Genomic DNA, 18,370 nt, shown 5'->3' on the forward strand with positions numbered 1-18,370 from the left:
GGCTCATTTATGAGCCGTACTTTAAATTATGATTATGATGTACAAGGCACGTTTTATGATTAGATCGTTACTATATAAATGGAATCCAGTTCAAATGCATGCGATACGAATCAGAAGTGTTGAAAAGCCAACAACCGACTGGCAAAAATCACCATGAAGATCAAGTCATATTTGATTCTCATAACAGTCTTAACTCTGTCATATACAATAGAAGCTCAAATAGGTATTTTATTATAATTAATAATAATGTGAAATATTCTACGTAGATATTTATTCTAGAAAGTGGCGTTTCTTGTAATGACAAAAAAATAATAGTTAATAAGCATAATGCTTTGCGAACGACTGTGGCGATGGGAAATCTTGCAGGACAGCCAAAAGCTTCTAATATGCAAACATTGGTACGAATTAAAACTTATTGTAATTTTATATTAATGTATACATCGTTAGTATTTATAATTTCAGGTTTGGGATGATGAATTGCAAAATCTCGCTCAGTACTGGGCTAATCAAATGGTATTTATGCACAATCCGAACACAACATTTGGTACAATTAATGATTATGTTAATAAATTATCCACTGTTCATATTATGTTTTTATATACTATTTAAAATTTTAGCTAGATTTTCTGTAGGGGAAAATCTGTACATACAATTTAATAGTGTAAGAAATCTTACTCCAGATTGGGATAGAGCTGTTCAAGTATGGTTTGATGAATATCAACTGTATAGCTATCAAAGAACTGTTGTAGATCGCAGTACAGGTCATTATACACAGGTAGTTAACTGTAAAAATATATTAAATAATGTGAACATTGTATGTAGAGTTCTAATGTTTTTTAGGTTGTTTGGGCTAATACAGCTTACGTCGGTTGTGGATATTCAGCTTATTATACAAACAACAACCAAATGTATAATAGATTATACGTTTGTAATTATGGTCCAAGGTGAGAATTTGTATTATACTTCATATTCAGCAATTTTAATCGTTAAAATGGAATTGCATGTTTTAAAATCGCATTTTAATTCAACAGCGGAAACTATCTCGGTGAATTTCCATACGAAGTTGGACAAGGTTGTGAAAATCTGTGTTGCAGAATTGATAATTGCACTAAGGTGTATGGTGATACATGTGTATAATGAAACTTATTATTTTATTATAAAACAAAAGCTATATTTAAATAATTTAAGACATAAAATTAAGTGGTTAAATATTTCGTTTGAAATTGTGTTCTATTAATTAATTGATACTATCATGGTAAAAAAATCTTACTTTAAATAAAAAAAAACAATAAAATTACATATGTTTATCTAATATAATGAATTAATGTACATATTCGTAGTTTATCATGATATTACTGCAACATTTTACAATTTGTCAGGTTTAAAAAATACGATCTGCAATATGCCGACTGTTTGCTAAGCAAGGGATCGTTTCAATTGTGAGCCACGAGTAACAGTTGATCTCAGATCGCTGGGCAGTGCAAACAAGACAACGCATTCCTATTTATTCTTGGCCTGACGCAGAAGGTTATTATTATTATTTCACTTATAGTGAGCTGCATCAAAGCTAGCCGCAATTTTAGCAAGCTTTTGTTCCATCAAAGATTCAGCCTCATTCAGGGTATCCTCAGTAGAGGGGCCTTCATTCAGACATCCGGAGATACACGTTTACGTTGCATTGGTGGACAGAGACCTTTATTAAAAGGTCAGCCAGTAGTCTACACCACTTAGTCTTCTCTCGAGATAAACATTCAAGCTGCATTCCGAACTAATCCCCGCCGGAAGTCTGTGTCACCTAGTTCTCCTAATGACAACGACACCAGAAGCACCCCGCCAAAATCAGCCTATAGACGGATCAACGACGAAGGCCTCCACCCCGGATAAATCTTCTCTGAAACTGTGTCATTAGTTGCATATTTGACTAGAATTGTTTGCTTGGAAATGTATTTATAATGTTATTTTTTTAATTAATAAAGTTCTTTAAGTCAATGCATGTAAAATGGCTTAAATTGTATATATCCACAGAGCACCCCAAACCCATACACTTATAATTCAAATAAATGTATTTATTATTAATAGTTCTAAAATATATTATATATGCATAATATTTATTTTTCTATGTAATATTTGTTTTCTTATTAAAACATGGTGTTTTATAATACAATAAAAAATATAATAAAATAACGTATTGTTAAAATATCATTATAATTAATTTTAAATAATGAATGAAATGCAATATATCAAATAGTATAAAACATGACAAAATCAACATATCATTACAGAGTAAAAAAAACACAAAAATTTAATAATTATAGAATTAGCTAACAAATTTTGTATAATAATAAAAATATACTTAAGTATTTGTAATTTCTACTTAAATAAACGAAACTAGAAATTACAAATACATGTAATTTTTATAATAATAATATTGATGTATTTCTACCATGATCTGTCAAATAATAAATTAAAATAATTTACAATTTTTTAATTTTACAATAAATTTAATATACAATTTATAATATATGCCGCCCCCAAGCAAGAGCCGCCCGGGGCGGACTGCCCCATTATAGCTACGCCACTGCCACTAAGTACTGCGTACAACTGAAAAACCGAATGAAGCAGTAGACTAAAAATGATTTGAGTTGGCCAATATAATGGGAATTGTATTTGGCTCGTATTTTACGGATCAGAATTTATAATAAATGAGCTAGAATTTAAATTAAGAAGTCAGAATACAACGGTCAGACTATAAGCGGACAGAATGCATACTACATGGTCAGAAATCATATTAATTTGTCAGAATTTAAATTTAACTTGTCAGAATTTATATTAACTGGGGAGAATTACTTTGATGGATGGTCAAAATCATTTTTTCGTGCAATATTAATTCTGTTCAGAATTTACTACAGTTCGTTGGTCGTTATAAAAAAAGAATAATCAGCATTTATATTATATACTCTATATTTTAACCTTAAAACCCGTTGTGTGTTGGCAGATGGTCAGCATTATAATTCATGGTCATATCAAGACTTGTTTTGCTGGGCTCGTAACATTGTCAGATGGCAACGCAACAAGCCAAGCGTGCTATTCGTCGCCGCTTTGTCACTATTCCCGCTTCGTTCGTCACTCTAAATACCGTCACCTCCTACATACAATTTAATAGATTGGTTGAGAGTTATTCATGGAGTCTTCCATGTTCTAACCAACGCACCTAAGCTGTCCTACAATTTTGAAGCGAGCGAGATATTTAATAGATGTTTTTGAAATAAATAATTCATTGCCCATTTAAAAATGGTTGCAATATTTTTTTAGTTCATATGATCGTCCTATATTTTTATTCTGATCGTATTCCATTTTAATTCTAATTATTTAATATTTATTCTGACCATTACTATTAAAATAATGATTATTCATTATTTTGATTCTGATCGTAATATATCTTTATTTTGACCTTATGTTTTTTTATTCTAACCATTTAATATTTATTTTAAACCTAAATATTATAATTATTATCCAACTATTAATAATATTTTGAACTAGATTCAATTTTAATTCTGACCCAAAGTTTATTTTAATTCTGACCATTTAATTTGTTGCCATTGTGTTTCATCATGAAAGTATCATGAGGCCCGGCGCGCCGAGCTTGTTTGGCCCGGCGCGGCGGCGTTAGGGTAAAGCGAGCGAGGCTGTATTGCTTAAACGATGTTTAAACGAATAAAATAGAATTAGTAAAATTAACAGTTGCTTTAAAAAATAAAACAATATTTTTTATTATTAATTTAAAAAAATAAAAAAATATTGCTACATGTATTTAAATAGAGAAAACTCGCGCTATGGGGGTAAATAAAGTGTATTTTTTAGAATATTAAAATACGAAACGAACTATATTTGTCTGTTTAATGTTAGCAATCCAGTAGCGCTATTTAGGGGTTAAGTTAGCGCACGACTGTCTCGGCGCTGGTAACTCGACGAGTTGTCGCGCGCGTCGAGCGTTGCTGTCATTACTAGGATGAGCAGCGCTACGGTGGCTGCGGGGGGCGCTGGGGGCGGAGGCGCTACGGCCGCGGCGCTGTTCGCCTGTTCGCGATGCTTCTCGAGGCATCCCTTCGAGGAGTTATCGCCGGGACAGCAACTCTGCAAGGTTATCATAACTAATAACGGAACACCACACACCACACAGCGCAGGCGGTTATAACGGAACACCACGCGCGACAAATTTTCATTTCCTTCCGTTTAATCGATGCATTTTATAATATTCTGTTTTGGTACAGCATGATTTGGCATTTTTCAATTCCATTTAGAAATCAAAACTTACTTTTATTCGCGTTTTGCTGCTCAAAAAGTATCTGACTTTAGACCAAAAAAAAAAAAAAATTCAAAATAGTGATTTTTATCAACTTCATCAGGCGTTGCCTTTCATTACTTTAATTTAGTGATCTTGAGCCTTCAAAAGAGAGTAGATGTGGAAATCGTCAGTAAAAATGACTGTAATCTTCCATCACCATAGTTTACAACGATAGAGTAAACATTAGAGCAATGCTTCTCGAACTTTTTCATATTATAAACCATTAACCGAAATTACGGAGTACCACCCCGCACCCAATTAAATTAGTGACATCTACATACTATTTATGTGCCTGGTGCTATTCAAGTTTAGCCGAAACCACGTTGACAATTACTTCTTTGTATAGCAAAAATAAACTTGATTTAATTCAAGTCATTTCTTTTGCTGATGTTTTGCATAATTTTACGTAGCAAATCAATATCCATTTTCTTCTTCATTTTAAATTGTTTTCTGACAATAAAATTTACTGTTTTGACACAAACAAATTTTCTAACCAGTTCTGCATTTAATCATCATCATCAAAACATCCAACGTTGCAACTGACGTGTGGCAAGTTGCACTGTCTTGTAGAAACCACATCAATATCTTCGACTTCGTGCCAAAAATAATAGGTTATCATGCACTTATAGCGCTCACCATTGATTGCTACAGTCCGATCTTCTTCGTTTTCAAAAAAAGTAAGGTCCAATGACGCCACCTGACCATAACGCGTACCAAACAATCACTTTATAGGCATGTAATGGTCTCTCGTGAATCACACGAGGATTTTCCTTGCCTACGAATTGACAATTCTGGGTCTTCAGCCACATTTTCACCTAGCAGGAATATTATCAGTTGAGCGGGCGCCATGATGATGCACAGGCCTTACCTTATCACCAACGTTTCCAGTCTCCAAATTTTTTCATCATGTTGCGAATTGTTTGCTTAATAGAACGATGGAATTGATCATAATATTCCCATACATTTCAATACAAAGTTCGTACAGAATTGTTATTTGGTGGTTAAGCGATCCATTTGGTAAATGTGGTGTTTCAAACATTTCACGTCACGTGTGATTATTGACAGCTGTCTGACTTACAGTGCTGCCAACATAGAAAACTCGAATTTGATCAACCTGCATAATACCATGAGCATCATTCCAAAGCAACCGAAAAAGATAATAATCCTAATGAGCAATGTTTAGGAAACACGGTGGATGCTTAGATTAAAGATGTGCGTGTGAGCATTTTCCAGTATAAAACTTCTTATTTTTCCCACCAAACACAGAGCATTGTCTTGTCAGATGCAAAGATAATGAAACATGTCGATTAAACATCTTCACGCCTGCACCATTATGCGTCTCAAATTAGTATTAATATGAAAACTGTTAAATTTGTTTTGATACTTTTGCAAATAATAGTGAAATTCAGACAGAAACATATCATTTTATTCTCATCGTTTGTAACATATCAAAAAGGGGTAAGAAATGGGTTCTATATTGAATAAAAATGCTGCTATTTTTAGTAAATTAAAATAATATTTTAAAATGGCGTTCCGGAGAGTTCTGGCTTACTTCTGAGGAATAACATCTTCTTTTATTGGGACGCCAATTGATTCTATTTAACACGGTATCAGAAGTTTGTGTACGCACAAGCAGTGCCGTCCAACTGGCAAAAAAGGTCATTAGGAACTTTAGTTCATTTAGGGATGCTGCGAGAGCAAAACAATGTAACCTCAGATACTTCTGTTCGTTTAAAAATGTCCGAAACGCTCTTTTTTCAGTTCTCGCATTATCCATAAATAAACAAAAAAAATATGAGATGCCCTTTTTTTAGAGCCTTTAGAGAAAAGAAATAAAACTTTGTATTTGGGCAATGCAAATTTTATAAATATTTACACTATTTTTATTTTCGACTTTTTATTTTCAAAATCTGGTCATTATATACCTATTTACAATGACCTGTCTAATTGAAGGGCTTATACCCGTAAACCAAGTGCTAATTTTTTTACTCAATAAAGTCAGCTTTTTATTCAGGACAGAAGTAAAAAGTAATATCGATAAGGATAGCTATCATATTTTTAAAACATAGTGTAACATCATAAAATACAGACAAATTATGTTGCAATATGCGAGATGCGACATCTATCTGTACTTCTTCTTTCGCTTATTTTTCCCCGAGAGATGAACTGGCTTAGTTTGTATTTTGGACTTGACCTAATAAAAGTTCTAAAACTATAATAAATTTTAGAATTTTCATTAGGTAGGATATGGGTTTGAACAGCATATGAAGGTTTCGCAACTGTCAAATTTCGTTTAATAGACATTTTAGAGCAGCATATTATTTATAGCATACTATGTTTCCACTAATATATATCTACTGGTGAAAATGTTTTTGGGATTTACTAGTGAAAATATAACTTCATAGAAAAATACACATTCACTGCAACATTTATACATTGCATGGAAGTAAATGATGAGTATTTAAATGTATATATTACTACGTATAGAAAAGGGAAAATATAATTTTACTTGTACCCGCCAGATAAATTATATTATTACTGATGAAAATGTATTCCGAGATGATTTCACTAAAATGACATTTAAAAATATATTTGGGTTTGTTGTTTCTAGATTTTCTATGTGGGATAACCTGAGAATTTTTGGTTTAGAATCATGAACGTAATTTCATCTTTATCCAAGAGAGGGGAGGGGGCAAAGATTGGTCAGACAATGGTCGTTTTTTTAATATTTCGACTTCATTAAGATTCATAGTATTTTTTTATTGATTCATTGGATTTTTCTGGCCAAATTTAAGGGGGGGCGAATTTCCCCACCTGCCCCTCCTCCAAATGACGTCTCTGGATATGAAGGGCATTATTCATTATGAGTTTTCGGATTTAGGCAAACAAGTCGTTTAAAAGCAACTGAGAAAAATGGATACAAAAAACGAAGCTAAAAAATTTATAGCTTTTCGTATCAGATATAAAAAAATTATTTAACATGTCGAGAATAATTGTAACTATTACCTTTTTTTATAATTGTAATTATCAGTATTATACGTTTTAATTTTTAACTCATTTAACCCGCACATTAAAAAAGCAAAATATCATGTTTTTGACAAAATATGATGCAAATTTTCAATTATTTTAACACAAAATGCAACTAATGCACAATACAAAACTAATAATGTTACAGAGCTTTAAGAATTTTTGAAAAAGTAAAATTTGATACTATATTTATTGCTTCAGTTCTGCATATTTTTATGGTAGCGTCAATAAGTCTTCCAAATCATGTCTTCTAATGACTACCCCGTACATGTTTCAAGAATCCATGCCATTTCAAGCATATTTCCCATAGAGTAGTAATCTCTCCTATGATGGTTTGAGTGCATTTTCCTTGTTTCATGTGAAATTTAATACGGAACGTAATTTTTTTCATGAGTACTTTCGACTCTAGATTGAGTTACACTAAGATATAATTATGTAGTATATTTAAATTCAATTAAAACTTCAAAAGTCTTATAATTTAATCGTAAATAAACACAATCATATAAACGAACAGTTGGAAAGTTGCCTTTTGGAACACTTCCATTAATATTGTATTTTCCATCTATTAATACATTTCATTTTCAATTTCAGGAATGTCGAGGTGCTTTCCCAATAGTCAAATGTACATATTGCCGTTCCGAGTTCCAACAGACGAGGTGCTTATCATTATTTTATATTTTATATATATATACATATATCTATATGTAATGTTGACGAACGTCAATGCACCCAATTTTTGCCAAAATATGTGGGGCACGATGCCAAAACGAAGTTTTGTTCATAAATGTTATACAATGTTTACCAACGCATAAAAATGTATTTATATATATATTTTTTTCAGCAAATCTAGTACTTCAACGATTTGTAAAAAATGTGAACAAAATGTGAAGACGCACGGTAAACCGACGGCTTGCGAGCTATGTAACATCATAGCTGCATTTATAGGTATTTATTATCATTTATATTATGTATTAGTTATGTTTTTTTTTACATAAACAATGGTTTTTAGGTAATAAGTGTCAACGCTGTACTAATTCTGAAAGAAAGTACGGACAGGCAGTTACTTGTGAGCAATGCAAGCAACGTTGTGCTTTCGATCGTCACGATGACGAAAGAAAGGTATAGGGAGAATTCAAAGTATCGTTTTTTAATACATTAATGTGTTTATTTACATTATCTTTTTCAACTTGTAGGTAGACGGAAAACTATTATGTTGGTTATGTACGTCATCTTTGAAGAGAGCGTTGGCCAGGACCAAACAAGTAGAGTCCGAAAGGAGGGGGGGTCATTTAAAGCAAAGATCTCATCATAAGTGAGTTGCGTAGTGGTGTTTATATTTTTATTGTTTGTGTTTATTAATTGTAATGTTTTAGGTTGAAAAGTGGCAAGCGGCCACAGCGCGGCGATATGAACAAGGGTTTGAATGCGTTAGATTTAGTCGAAATTCAACCTGAGAAGAAAGCAAAGGCAAACCCGCATGGTAAGTTTAATTCAAGATTATTGTATTAGAATCAACAGCTGTTTTTATTTTTGTCTTGTTTTCAAACCAATTTTTTTTTATATAATGCTTATATTGTATAAAGTTGATGTGAATGCTTTATAATTAAACTAGTGTTTTTATTTAAAAAAAAAAAATATTTATAATATATTTGACCAGTGAACGTACTTCATAGATATTAAGTTTAATTCATGATAGTAATTATCTTGACTGCTAATTATTTCAACTGAACATGACGATCCCATGTTTGTAGATATGTGTTTTCTTTGGTTTGAGGTGCACATTTGCTGCAGGAAAGAGAGGAAATGTGTTTGATTCAATAATTCTGTCGTAAAAATTTCTTTTATTTCGTTAAACTTATATTGTGATTTTAGGAGACATCGATCCAAACAGTTCCGATCACGTAGTTGCAATGACACAACTGAAAGAAACTATTGCGAGTATGCAGAAAAAGATTTCTCAGAAAGACTCTCAGCTTCTTGCCAAAGAGAGACAGGTAAGATAATAATTTGTTTACGTTTATTTTTGTGTATAAGTGATAATGTGTGAACCTAATTTATTTCAGATAACTGAATTGAAAGCCCAACATTTCACACTAGAAAATGAGCTACGTAACCAAATGAAAAACACTGAGAAAACTTACGAAACCAAATGTGGCAACCAACAACTGAAAATTCAAAATCTTCTGAAGGAGATCGCTACGTTGAGTAAGACTGCCAATAAGAATAAACTAAAGAAAAATACCGAGAATAGCGGAAGCGGTACGGATAGTCCTAATCCTATTTAAATAAAATAATTGAATCGTCAACATTGACAACAAAATAAACCTACTTAATACATATTACATACAGAACTATCTGTACTAAAAATAAGCTACGTATATGTACATTTGAATAAAACATAGTCATTTGAGAATATACCAGAAATATATTTTTTAGATCTGCTTTGTAAGTTTTTCACGTTTTTTTTTGTAATTATCTGTCCAAGGTTGTTTTTATTTATTTATAATCTTGATACAAATGTATATCAAGAATAAGAAGTAGGTAGTGAGGTATGATTTTTTTTAGATAATTTTATATTAAGTTCAATATTGGTATTTGGGTTTATGTAATGAAAATACAATTGTTATCATTCAATTCAGTTTAAAAGTCATATTTATTTTTTAGGGTATATTTAGCGAACATTATAAAAACACTTTAATTTAAATTTAGTATAAATTTGAGATTGTAATGACATATTTTAATACATAATATTATTTGGACAAGTTTTGACGTTTCTTATTTTACTAGTTATATAAAATTATTAAAAAAATTTGTGTGGAGGTACATATGCCAAAAAATATTCAAATGTCAGTTTACATTAAATAAAGTACAAGCTAAGTAGAACGGAATACGTTTTAAGTAATGCAACAATACCTGTGCCTTGTTTCATAGCAAATTTTTAATTCAACTTTTATATAAACAATTCATTTTTTTTGTGGCCGGTGAAGTATTTTTTTTATAGCTAAACTTATTTTTGTAGATGATATTTCTTATTATTTTACTTATATAATGCATAATTGTCATAAGCAGGCCTATGCTAAATTAAAAATATATGTTGATACGTTATCATCGTTAAAACGGAACTTTTGTGTAATTAAATAGAAAGTGCAATACTTTCTTGAACTAATGTAAAAGTTTTTATTCCTCAAAGTGTTTGTGATTTTTTAGGTGATATTTCAAATTAGTTTAGTTAAAATTTGAATTTGCAGTGAACCAGTAAAATCAAAGACAAAGTTATGGATATTTTACTTCCAGTTTCAGTTGTAAGATTTTTACACCATCAGGTTTACAATACTTATTTTTTTACAATAGTTAACAAACATGTAATTGTATATATTTTTTTATTTAATTATTGCAATTTAGACTGTGAAATTATATAGTTTTTGAAACGAGTGGATGTTCAACATTTACAAATTTATCATTGAACATTTTTTTATAATAAATGAATCATTAATTAGTAGAAATTTTTAAATTTGGCGATTAGCATAATTTTGATTTAGGATTTTTTTAATACAAAATATTAAAAGGCAAATTAAAATTAAATACATATGACATTAGAAAAAATGACATGTAATAATTGTGGCAATACAATTGTTATTGAAATAAAAATTTATTCTGCTAATATTTGTTTTATTTTATTGAAACCATTTCAAGCATCAGAATCCTCGCTATCTGACATGATCGTCAGTTTCTTCTTTTGGGTAATAGATTTGTTTTTTTCTGTCGATTTAGAGTTACGGTCTTCTTTCTGATCAACTTTCTTCATTTCAGAGTCTGCTTCGTCTTCGGATGGATCCGATTGTATGACATTGAAAAACTTTTTCTCTGAAGATTTACTCTTCCTGCTTTGAGAGACGTCTACTTCTATTTTATCAGATGAAGCTGATTGAATGGAATCAAATGGATTCAAAGTTTCACCTGAACCATTTTCATTAGTTATCATTGATTCATCTTCTGACGAATCAGACTGAATGGCATTGAAAGATTTTTTCTTTAAAGTTTTCTTCTTGTTGTTTTGAGAAACGTTTTCTATTTTATCAGATGGATCTAAAGTTTTAATTGACCCGTTTTCATTAGTTTGCATTGATTCATTTTCTGACGAATCCGACTGAATGACATTAGAAGTCGTTTTCTTTGATGTTGTATCAGAAGAACCAGATTTAACAGCATCAAAAGAATTATTTTTGTTTTCATTAGTTTCCATTGGTTCATCTTCATTTTCGGAAGAATCTGATTGAATCACATTAGATTTGTTTTTGCTGCGAGATGTATTTACTTCTCCAATACGCTTTTCAATTATTTCATCTTCCGACGAATCTGACTGAATAGCATTGAACATTTTCTTCTTTAAAGTCGTATTGTGAGATTCATCTTCGCTATCAGACGAACTCTTATTATTTTCATCATCCGTTTCAGGTTTTGATTTCTTCTTTTTTCTTACAATAGAAATATCTTCATCTGAACTGTCAGAATTAATATTCTTACGTTTTTTGTTGTTCTTATTTGCTTCTAAATCTCTAATCTTATTGAATTTGTCAGTCGAATCATTACTTTGAGGTGTGATTCCAATATTATTAACACGCTTGAAGAAATCGTCCAATTCTTCTTCAGAAGACGAATCATCTTTACGAGTTTGACTTTCAATAACCGGTTGTTCTTCAGGTATCAACAAAGTTTTTTCAATAGCTTTGTTGATTGTTTCGCAACGTTTACGTAGAGAATTGAAATGAATATTTCCAGGAATACGCCAATAAGACTCCTTAAATAAATAATTAATAATATATAATAACAAATACTAGATATATTGTAAATAAATATATTACCTGCTCATCTACTGGTGGTTCGATTCCAATACATCTGAGGGTACTCAAAAATGCTTCATTTTCCATAGCAGCTATGCATTCATCTAATATTGGAACTATGGGCACGCTTACAGCATCTGGAGTATATCCTTCTGCTTCTTGATCCAGTGCAACTTCTTCCATGCATTCGACAATCCATTTTAGAGCTTCGCTTAATCCTGAATAAAAAAATATTTTGGTTAAGATGTCATGAAATAAATACTGGTATATAACAGAAAGATAATCAAAAATATATTAGATGAAAACTAAAAAACAGTTTATGCGTGAAACATTAAAACATTATACATTTTTCTATAAGAACAAGCTAACAGCAAGGTGTCGCAATCACAATATAACAATTAAGCTGCATCATTAAGGCTAGCCGCAGCAAGGATTTTGGGTAGCCAGTCGTGTCCGCTTCGTCGAGCAAGATGGATATGAAGGACAAAAAAAGAATTAGGCTGGCTAAAAATAATTATAAGAGATATCCACTAGGGCAATTTTTCAGAAAAGTTATATGGAAATCTGTATTAAAACTACTATTATTTATTTATACGGCATATTTTGACTTACAATGGTTTTTTGCTCCTCCTGTGATACATATGTACTAATAAACTGCACTTAATCCCATTTCAACGCAAAATTATATACAAATACTTTGTTCCTTCATTTTTAAAATAAATAAATGACCGAGCTTCACAAAATACGTCGATAATTATTGGCTACAAGTGCGCGAAAACTGGTGACTGGCTACCTAGTGCATGGTCTACCTATTAGTCCTCAGCGGGTTTTTGTTCTACTTATTTGTGATATTTCCATTATAACTACAGTTAGGCCCACTGTCCACGGAGGCGTCGCTGCATAGACGCCTATTCGTCATTGTACGCTTGTACGCCTGCTTGCTGGGTACATATAAACTAACGAAATATTATTTGACTTCTTACCTCACTTCAAGCTTTCTCAGTCGACAGTGTTTCGTTAGTTTATATTATAAACTAACGAAACACTGTCGACCGAGCTGCAACGTCACGCTCACGTCGCTGCATGCAAGCTTCATGACGACAGGCGTCAAGCATGTCAGACGCCCGGGCGTATCGAACTGCGTGAACGTGTAGAAAACAATCGCAATTTCAGCTGCTAATTTTTTCAGACCGTCGAAAAGTACTTGTGTCTTTATAATAGTAATCTTGCAAATTATGCAAGAAAAGATATTACTGAGAAAGCTTGGAGTGAGGTGGGAAGTCAAATAATGTTTCGTTAGTTTATATGTACACGGCAAGCAGGCGTACAACAAGCGTACAATGACGAATACGCGTCTATGCAGCGACGTCCCGTGGACAGCTCGCTCGGGCGTCTGACATGCTTGACGACTGTTGTCATGAAGCTTGCATGCAGCTTCGTGTGCGTGACGTTGCAGCTCCGTCGACAGAGTTTCGTTAGTTTATATGTACGCAGCAAGCCGGCGTACAACAAGCGTACAATGACGAATACGCGTCTATGCAGCGACGCCTCCGTGGACAGTGGGCCTTAAGGTCAAGATGCTTGGACCAACCCGAGCGAGAGTTTCCTGCTCGTTCTTATACCGCTGGCATTCGTGACGTATGGACGCGAGGGTGAGCTTATTTGTGATTAAGCATTTTAGAAATATAAATTAAAGTGTTTCGCTGGTCGCACGCCATAAGAAGACAAAACCCCAACTTATGTCTGAGGAAAAAAGTTAAAACAGCATCGTTTTTTATTTTTTATAAAATATTCAAAAAGCATATGTAATTACATTTTTATTTGTTAATATAAGAGTATTCTATATGATACAATTAATGATTATTTTTATTATAAATACAATATTTTTATGAATGAACTGTAGACAATACGAAACTGTATATGTATAAACATGTGTATATGTAATTTCATGGCAAAAATTGCCGTTAAGAGTCTAACAACTATATTTAACTGTATTTTTAATAAATAGTAAGAAATAAAAACACATCTCCATTTTTTATGAAAGCTTTAAAATATCTTATTGCAGAAAAATGTAAATATGATCTAAACCTGTTGGTAGTTGTTCCGATTATGAGTTCAGAAATTCAGGTATTGAGCTTAAATAGCCTCACTTAGAGCTTACAAGCGCTTTACATTCAAAATTTTGTACTTTGCGCTCATAATCTCGCGCTTTGAGCTCATTAAATCGCGCTTTGCACTCAAAATCTTACTTTTTGGTTAGTATTTATAATCATGTCCTTTCATCTGTGATTTGTATATTATTGAAATAATAAAATTATTGTATGAAGCGTATACATACCTGAATCAACAGCACTCATGAGCGATTTTATCACATTCACGTTCGATATTGGTTTTTGAGACGCATTAGCTTTGGATTTTGATGATTGTTTCTTAGATTGTTTAGTAATCTTCTTGTTCCTGGTTGCTTTAACTGATGTATCTGAATCATCTCCATCTGATTCAGAATCGCTTTTATCGTCCGAACCCGATTCTCCCGAATCATTGCCTGTAAAATATTTTTAATGAATTTTTAATATAAAAGTTTAGAAGAGGGGCATGAGTTTTGATTTGAAAATGTTTGAAGAGCTTTATGGGCAATGCATATATGAGTTGAGTTATATATAGGGTTTGAAGCCCCCGAGAAAACTATAAATTGGGGAACGTAAAGGAGGGGTGAATGACAAAAGCCACATACGTCAAGAGTATGTATTGCCAAAACATTTTATATTATGTATGACGTTTCCTGGAACATATTGAATTACGCATATGCATGTAGGTGACTTTTATTTATTTTTTATATAAGTGACTTATTTTTTAGTAAGGTATAGGTATATATATATTTTACAAAATCGGGACGATATCAACAATTGCCATTTGGCGGCGCTAACGAGTCAACCGTGTCGTAATTTTTTTTGCAACCAATCGTAAATTTTGCATTTGGCACACTTGAGTATGGCAAAATGGCAATTGATGCACTCGTTTGGAAAATTGAATGAAGAGTTATAGCGCGGAATGATGATGGGATAGTATAAAATACAAACTGTGCGATTTTTGCGTGAAAGCATTTTGAAATAATTTTCGCACAAATTCACCAAAAATTATTCGCAATAAAGATTTTTACTGTCCACTCTTAATAATGTTGGATTTGAATAAATTACTTCTACTAGTTTATGATACAAAGTTTTCAGACAAGATGAATTTGCTTGAATGCTACCCGAAATAAATTATCCTATATAAAAATATTTAATATATTCGTGAATAAAATAATAATATTTATGTGTATATTCTAAAACTATATTATGTATAATATGATACATTCATATTAGCATTCCTTTTAAAGATAATTTTTCCAACTTGAATTGTTATTTTGTGATTAACGACACGCAGCGCATTGAACCATTTGGATACACGCAAAGTACATTCAACGAAAATATTTTGTATAAGAAGATATATTATATTGTTTTATACATAGCACAATAGACAAGTGGTATAAGTCAAAGACAACGGTTCAAAACCCGCAGTCAATTATATAATTATAAAATCTAGACTTTTCTTATCTTACAGATTAATAATAAACATAAAATCGAGTCAGATCGTGAATAGTAATAGTTTATAATTTAAAATAACAATAATAGTTTATAGCTAATAAATTAGATATCACTTTCATTTGATTTCAGTCTGGTGTCTCACTACTTAATTACACAGTAATTGTTGATTGTGTTTATCCCGTTGTAACGCATTGCGCTAACGACTGTCATATTGCAACGGAAGAAGAACATAAATAAATATTGTATTTTGTTTATATAGCGTTTTCTCTTGGGAGTCGATCCAAAAATCATATGTTTTAAATAAGGCTTTCTAACGTGAAATTATGTAAGATTTCTATTTTTTTTTTTATATATATTATCCGATTCTGAGAACGTTCATAGTATTATTCGTTTTATATTTGATTCTCACATTCTCAGATTTTTCCCTACTTACTTTAGGCAAATTATAGCAACAACACATTTGCCCCCCTTTGAATTTAACTAGAAAAATGCATGTCATTTATTGTAATACTATGAATTTTAATGAAATCAAAATATTAAAAAAACGACCACTGACTGATATTTTGAAATCGATTATTTATATATTGATGAAACTATTCCGTTATAAATCAAATTCTTTCTCATTTAAAATTTTATTGATGTTTAATTGCCTGTCCACATCCTCTGTAGAAATTACAATAATAAAACACTTTTTTTTTAATTTTAAAAATAATTATCAACTTTGATGTAAAAATATTTATCTTGGATATACCAAAAGTATTCAATGAAACGAAATGGATCTCATATATATTTACTAAGGGTGACAACATTTTTATAAAAGGTAATACAAATTATGAAATTAAATTACGAATGCTGCCAGTACAAAAAACGTTGGCAGGTTACATGATAAAATAATGTGTTTTGCTCTTTTTATTGATAACAAATATTTTTTTTGTTTAACTCTTAAAGTGCTGAATTTATTTTAAATAAAAAAAAAAATTTATTATTTTTTTTATTAAAAATACTTAATTCCTGGAATGGATATTTTCAAACCCGATACACGGGATTGAAAAAATCCACTGGAATAGCACCCATTTCATGTATTGCATCTATATTACAATAATTTTTCTTCTCTTAAGGAAAATAACAGATGCATATATATCAAAATAATAATACAGTTTGCGATACGCTGCTATTAAAAAACTTGATATTTTATTTTTAAAATATGAGTTAGTAATACTGTAGACACAATATAATAGTTAGTATCTTGTATTATAAATAATGTTATATAATAAATATATTTTCTAAGGTTATTAAATATGATGAAATTTATATAACTATGATTTACTTTCCGATTTTTCCAATTTATCAACTCAAACTAATAAAAATAAATAAAGTTGATCAAAAATCTCGGTTGTTAAAATATTGCACGACGCGACAATGACGTGTCACAGACGACTAAGCACGCCCCGTTGACAAATGGACTAATTTTCGTAATAAAATATGCGAGCTGCCAGTACATTCCGCGTCGCCATGGCGCGCCCCCTCTAAAGCGAATTATTAATACAAATATGTATATACATATATAATACAAAATATGTTCGTTCAAAAAAGAGCCGGCTGCTGTTACGTACATTTGACAAAACACCGGGGGCGGAAAACGGTCGGAAAACTCAAACACAACGGGGCTCAGGTAAGCAAATCTATCAAGATCAAACAAATTGCAGTCACATATCATGGCAGGAATATTCACAACGGTCCGACATCAATCACGGGTCCCTTGTTTATTTTTAATGTTCCACCCCGCTCCTTATACTTGCAACAGTATCTATCGAAGGGGATGCTTTTTTCGGTTGAAGAAACTAATATTTTTCGAGGGCAACAAGCCGAGACGTCGTCGCTAAAAGTTAAGGGGTCGCGAGTATGCGAATGGCTTAAAATCGAAAGAAATTGCATGGGGGAAATGTTTAACATTTATATAGAGATACCGATAGCAAAGCGCATTGAAAGATGTTCTCAAGGAGCTTTTCAAGGTGGCGACATAATGCTTTCAAATGCCTATCAAGGGTTGCACGTCTTAGGTGTAGAACTGTTCTAAAAACACGTTTTGACAATAGCTATGAAGAGCTGGAACAAATTATGTTGGATGGTGCTTATCTATTTTGGGTGCGCAGCATATTTATAAAAATATTTTTAATGGTTTTTGATTATTGGCATTAGTGTATAGTCAGATTTTTAATAAAAAATAAATCGACACCTTGTAAGTTAGGCAGCAGAAAAAAATAGGCAGCAGAAAAAAAATAAGAAAAAGGAAATAAATAAAACAAGCACAAAGGATGAGTTGATGAAATAAATATTTTTCTTTCCAGGATGCGTAGAAGCATTTCTCTCCCGTAGAGACCCCAGGTACGCGGAGCGCGACTGCCCACATACCTTCCCTCCCCCCCTTCCCCTATCCAACCTCCGTCTCCAAAAAGGATAGTGATGCCGGAGACCATCAGTAGATAAATCGCGACGGTCTACCCGTCCAGGTCGTTCTCGTGACGACCTAGGAAGGAGGCCTGGTCTAGCGCCTGTATGCGCAGTATGCA

At 31.9% G+C, this 18,370-nt stretch overlaps 3 protein-coding genes across 5 annotated transcripts in view; 2 read left to right on the forward strand and 1 right to left on the reverse strand.

Moving 5' to 3' along the window:
* The first annotated feature begins 86 nt into the window (after positions 1 to 86).
* LOC148227334 (venom allergen 5-like) lies at positions 87 to 1,270 on the forward strand. The gene is made up of 6 exons (XM_088202698.1): positions 87 to 223; positions 280 to 398; positions 463 to 544; positions 618 to 775; positions 841 to 944; positions 1,032 to 1,270. Exons 1-6 carry the CDS (start codon positions 154 to 156, stop codon positions 1,135 to 1,137), a joined length of 639 nt encoding a protein of 212 aa, XP_088058824.1. The 5' UTR covers positions 87 to 153; the 3' UTR covers positions 1,138 to 1,270.
* Positions 1,271 to 3,948: 2,678 nt separating this feature from the next.
* LOC148227335 (protein FAM76A-like) lies at positions 3,949 to 11,033 on the forward strand. Its single transcript, XM_088202692.1, has 8 exons — positions 3,949 to 4,141; positions 7,964 to 8,028; positions 8,214 to 8,317; positions 8,382 to 8,491; positions 8,566 to 8,684; positions 8,746 to 8,852; positions 9,245 to 9,366; positions 9,436 to 11,033. The coding sequence occupies exons 1-8, from the start codon at positions 4,010 to 4,012 to the stop codon at positions 9,655 to 9,657; spliced, it is 981 nt and encodes a 326-aa protein (XP_088058818.1). The 5' UTR covers positions 3,949 to 4,009; the 3' UTR covers positions 9,658 to 11,033.
* Positions 9,907 to 18,370, reverse strand: part of timeout (circadian regulator timeout) — a 293,936-nt gene continuing 285,472 nt past the window's right edge. For all 3 annotated transcript variants that reach the window (XM_088202679.1, XM_088202680.1, XM_088202681.1), the window contains 3 exons: positions 14,552 to 14,758; positions 12,235 to 12,431; positions 9,907 to 12,170 (listed from right to left, as the gene is read on the reverse strand). In XM_088202679.1, the coding sequence (XP_088058805.1) occupies positions 11,061 to 12,170; positions 12,235 to 12,431; positions 14,552 to 14,758 (1,514 nt within the window). In that variant the 3' untranslated portion in view covers positions 9,907 to 11,060. The remainder of the gene's footprint in view (positions 12,171 to 12,234; positions 12,432 to 14,551; positions 14,759 to 18,370) is intronic.

Source organism: Plectrocnemia conspersa, unplaced genomic scaffold (genome assembly GCF_051122295.1).
Source record: "Plectrocnemia conspersa isolate PC_06_02 unplaced genomic scaffold, ASM5112229v1 ptg000013l, whole genome shotgun sequence".
In the NCBI taxonomy this organism is placed as follows: domain Eukaryota; kingdom Metazoa; phylum Arthropoda; class Insecta; order Trichoptera; family Polycentropodidae; genus Plectrocnemia; species Plectrocnemia conspersa.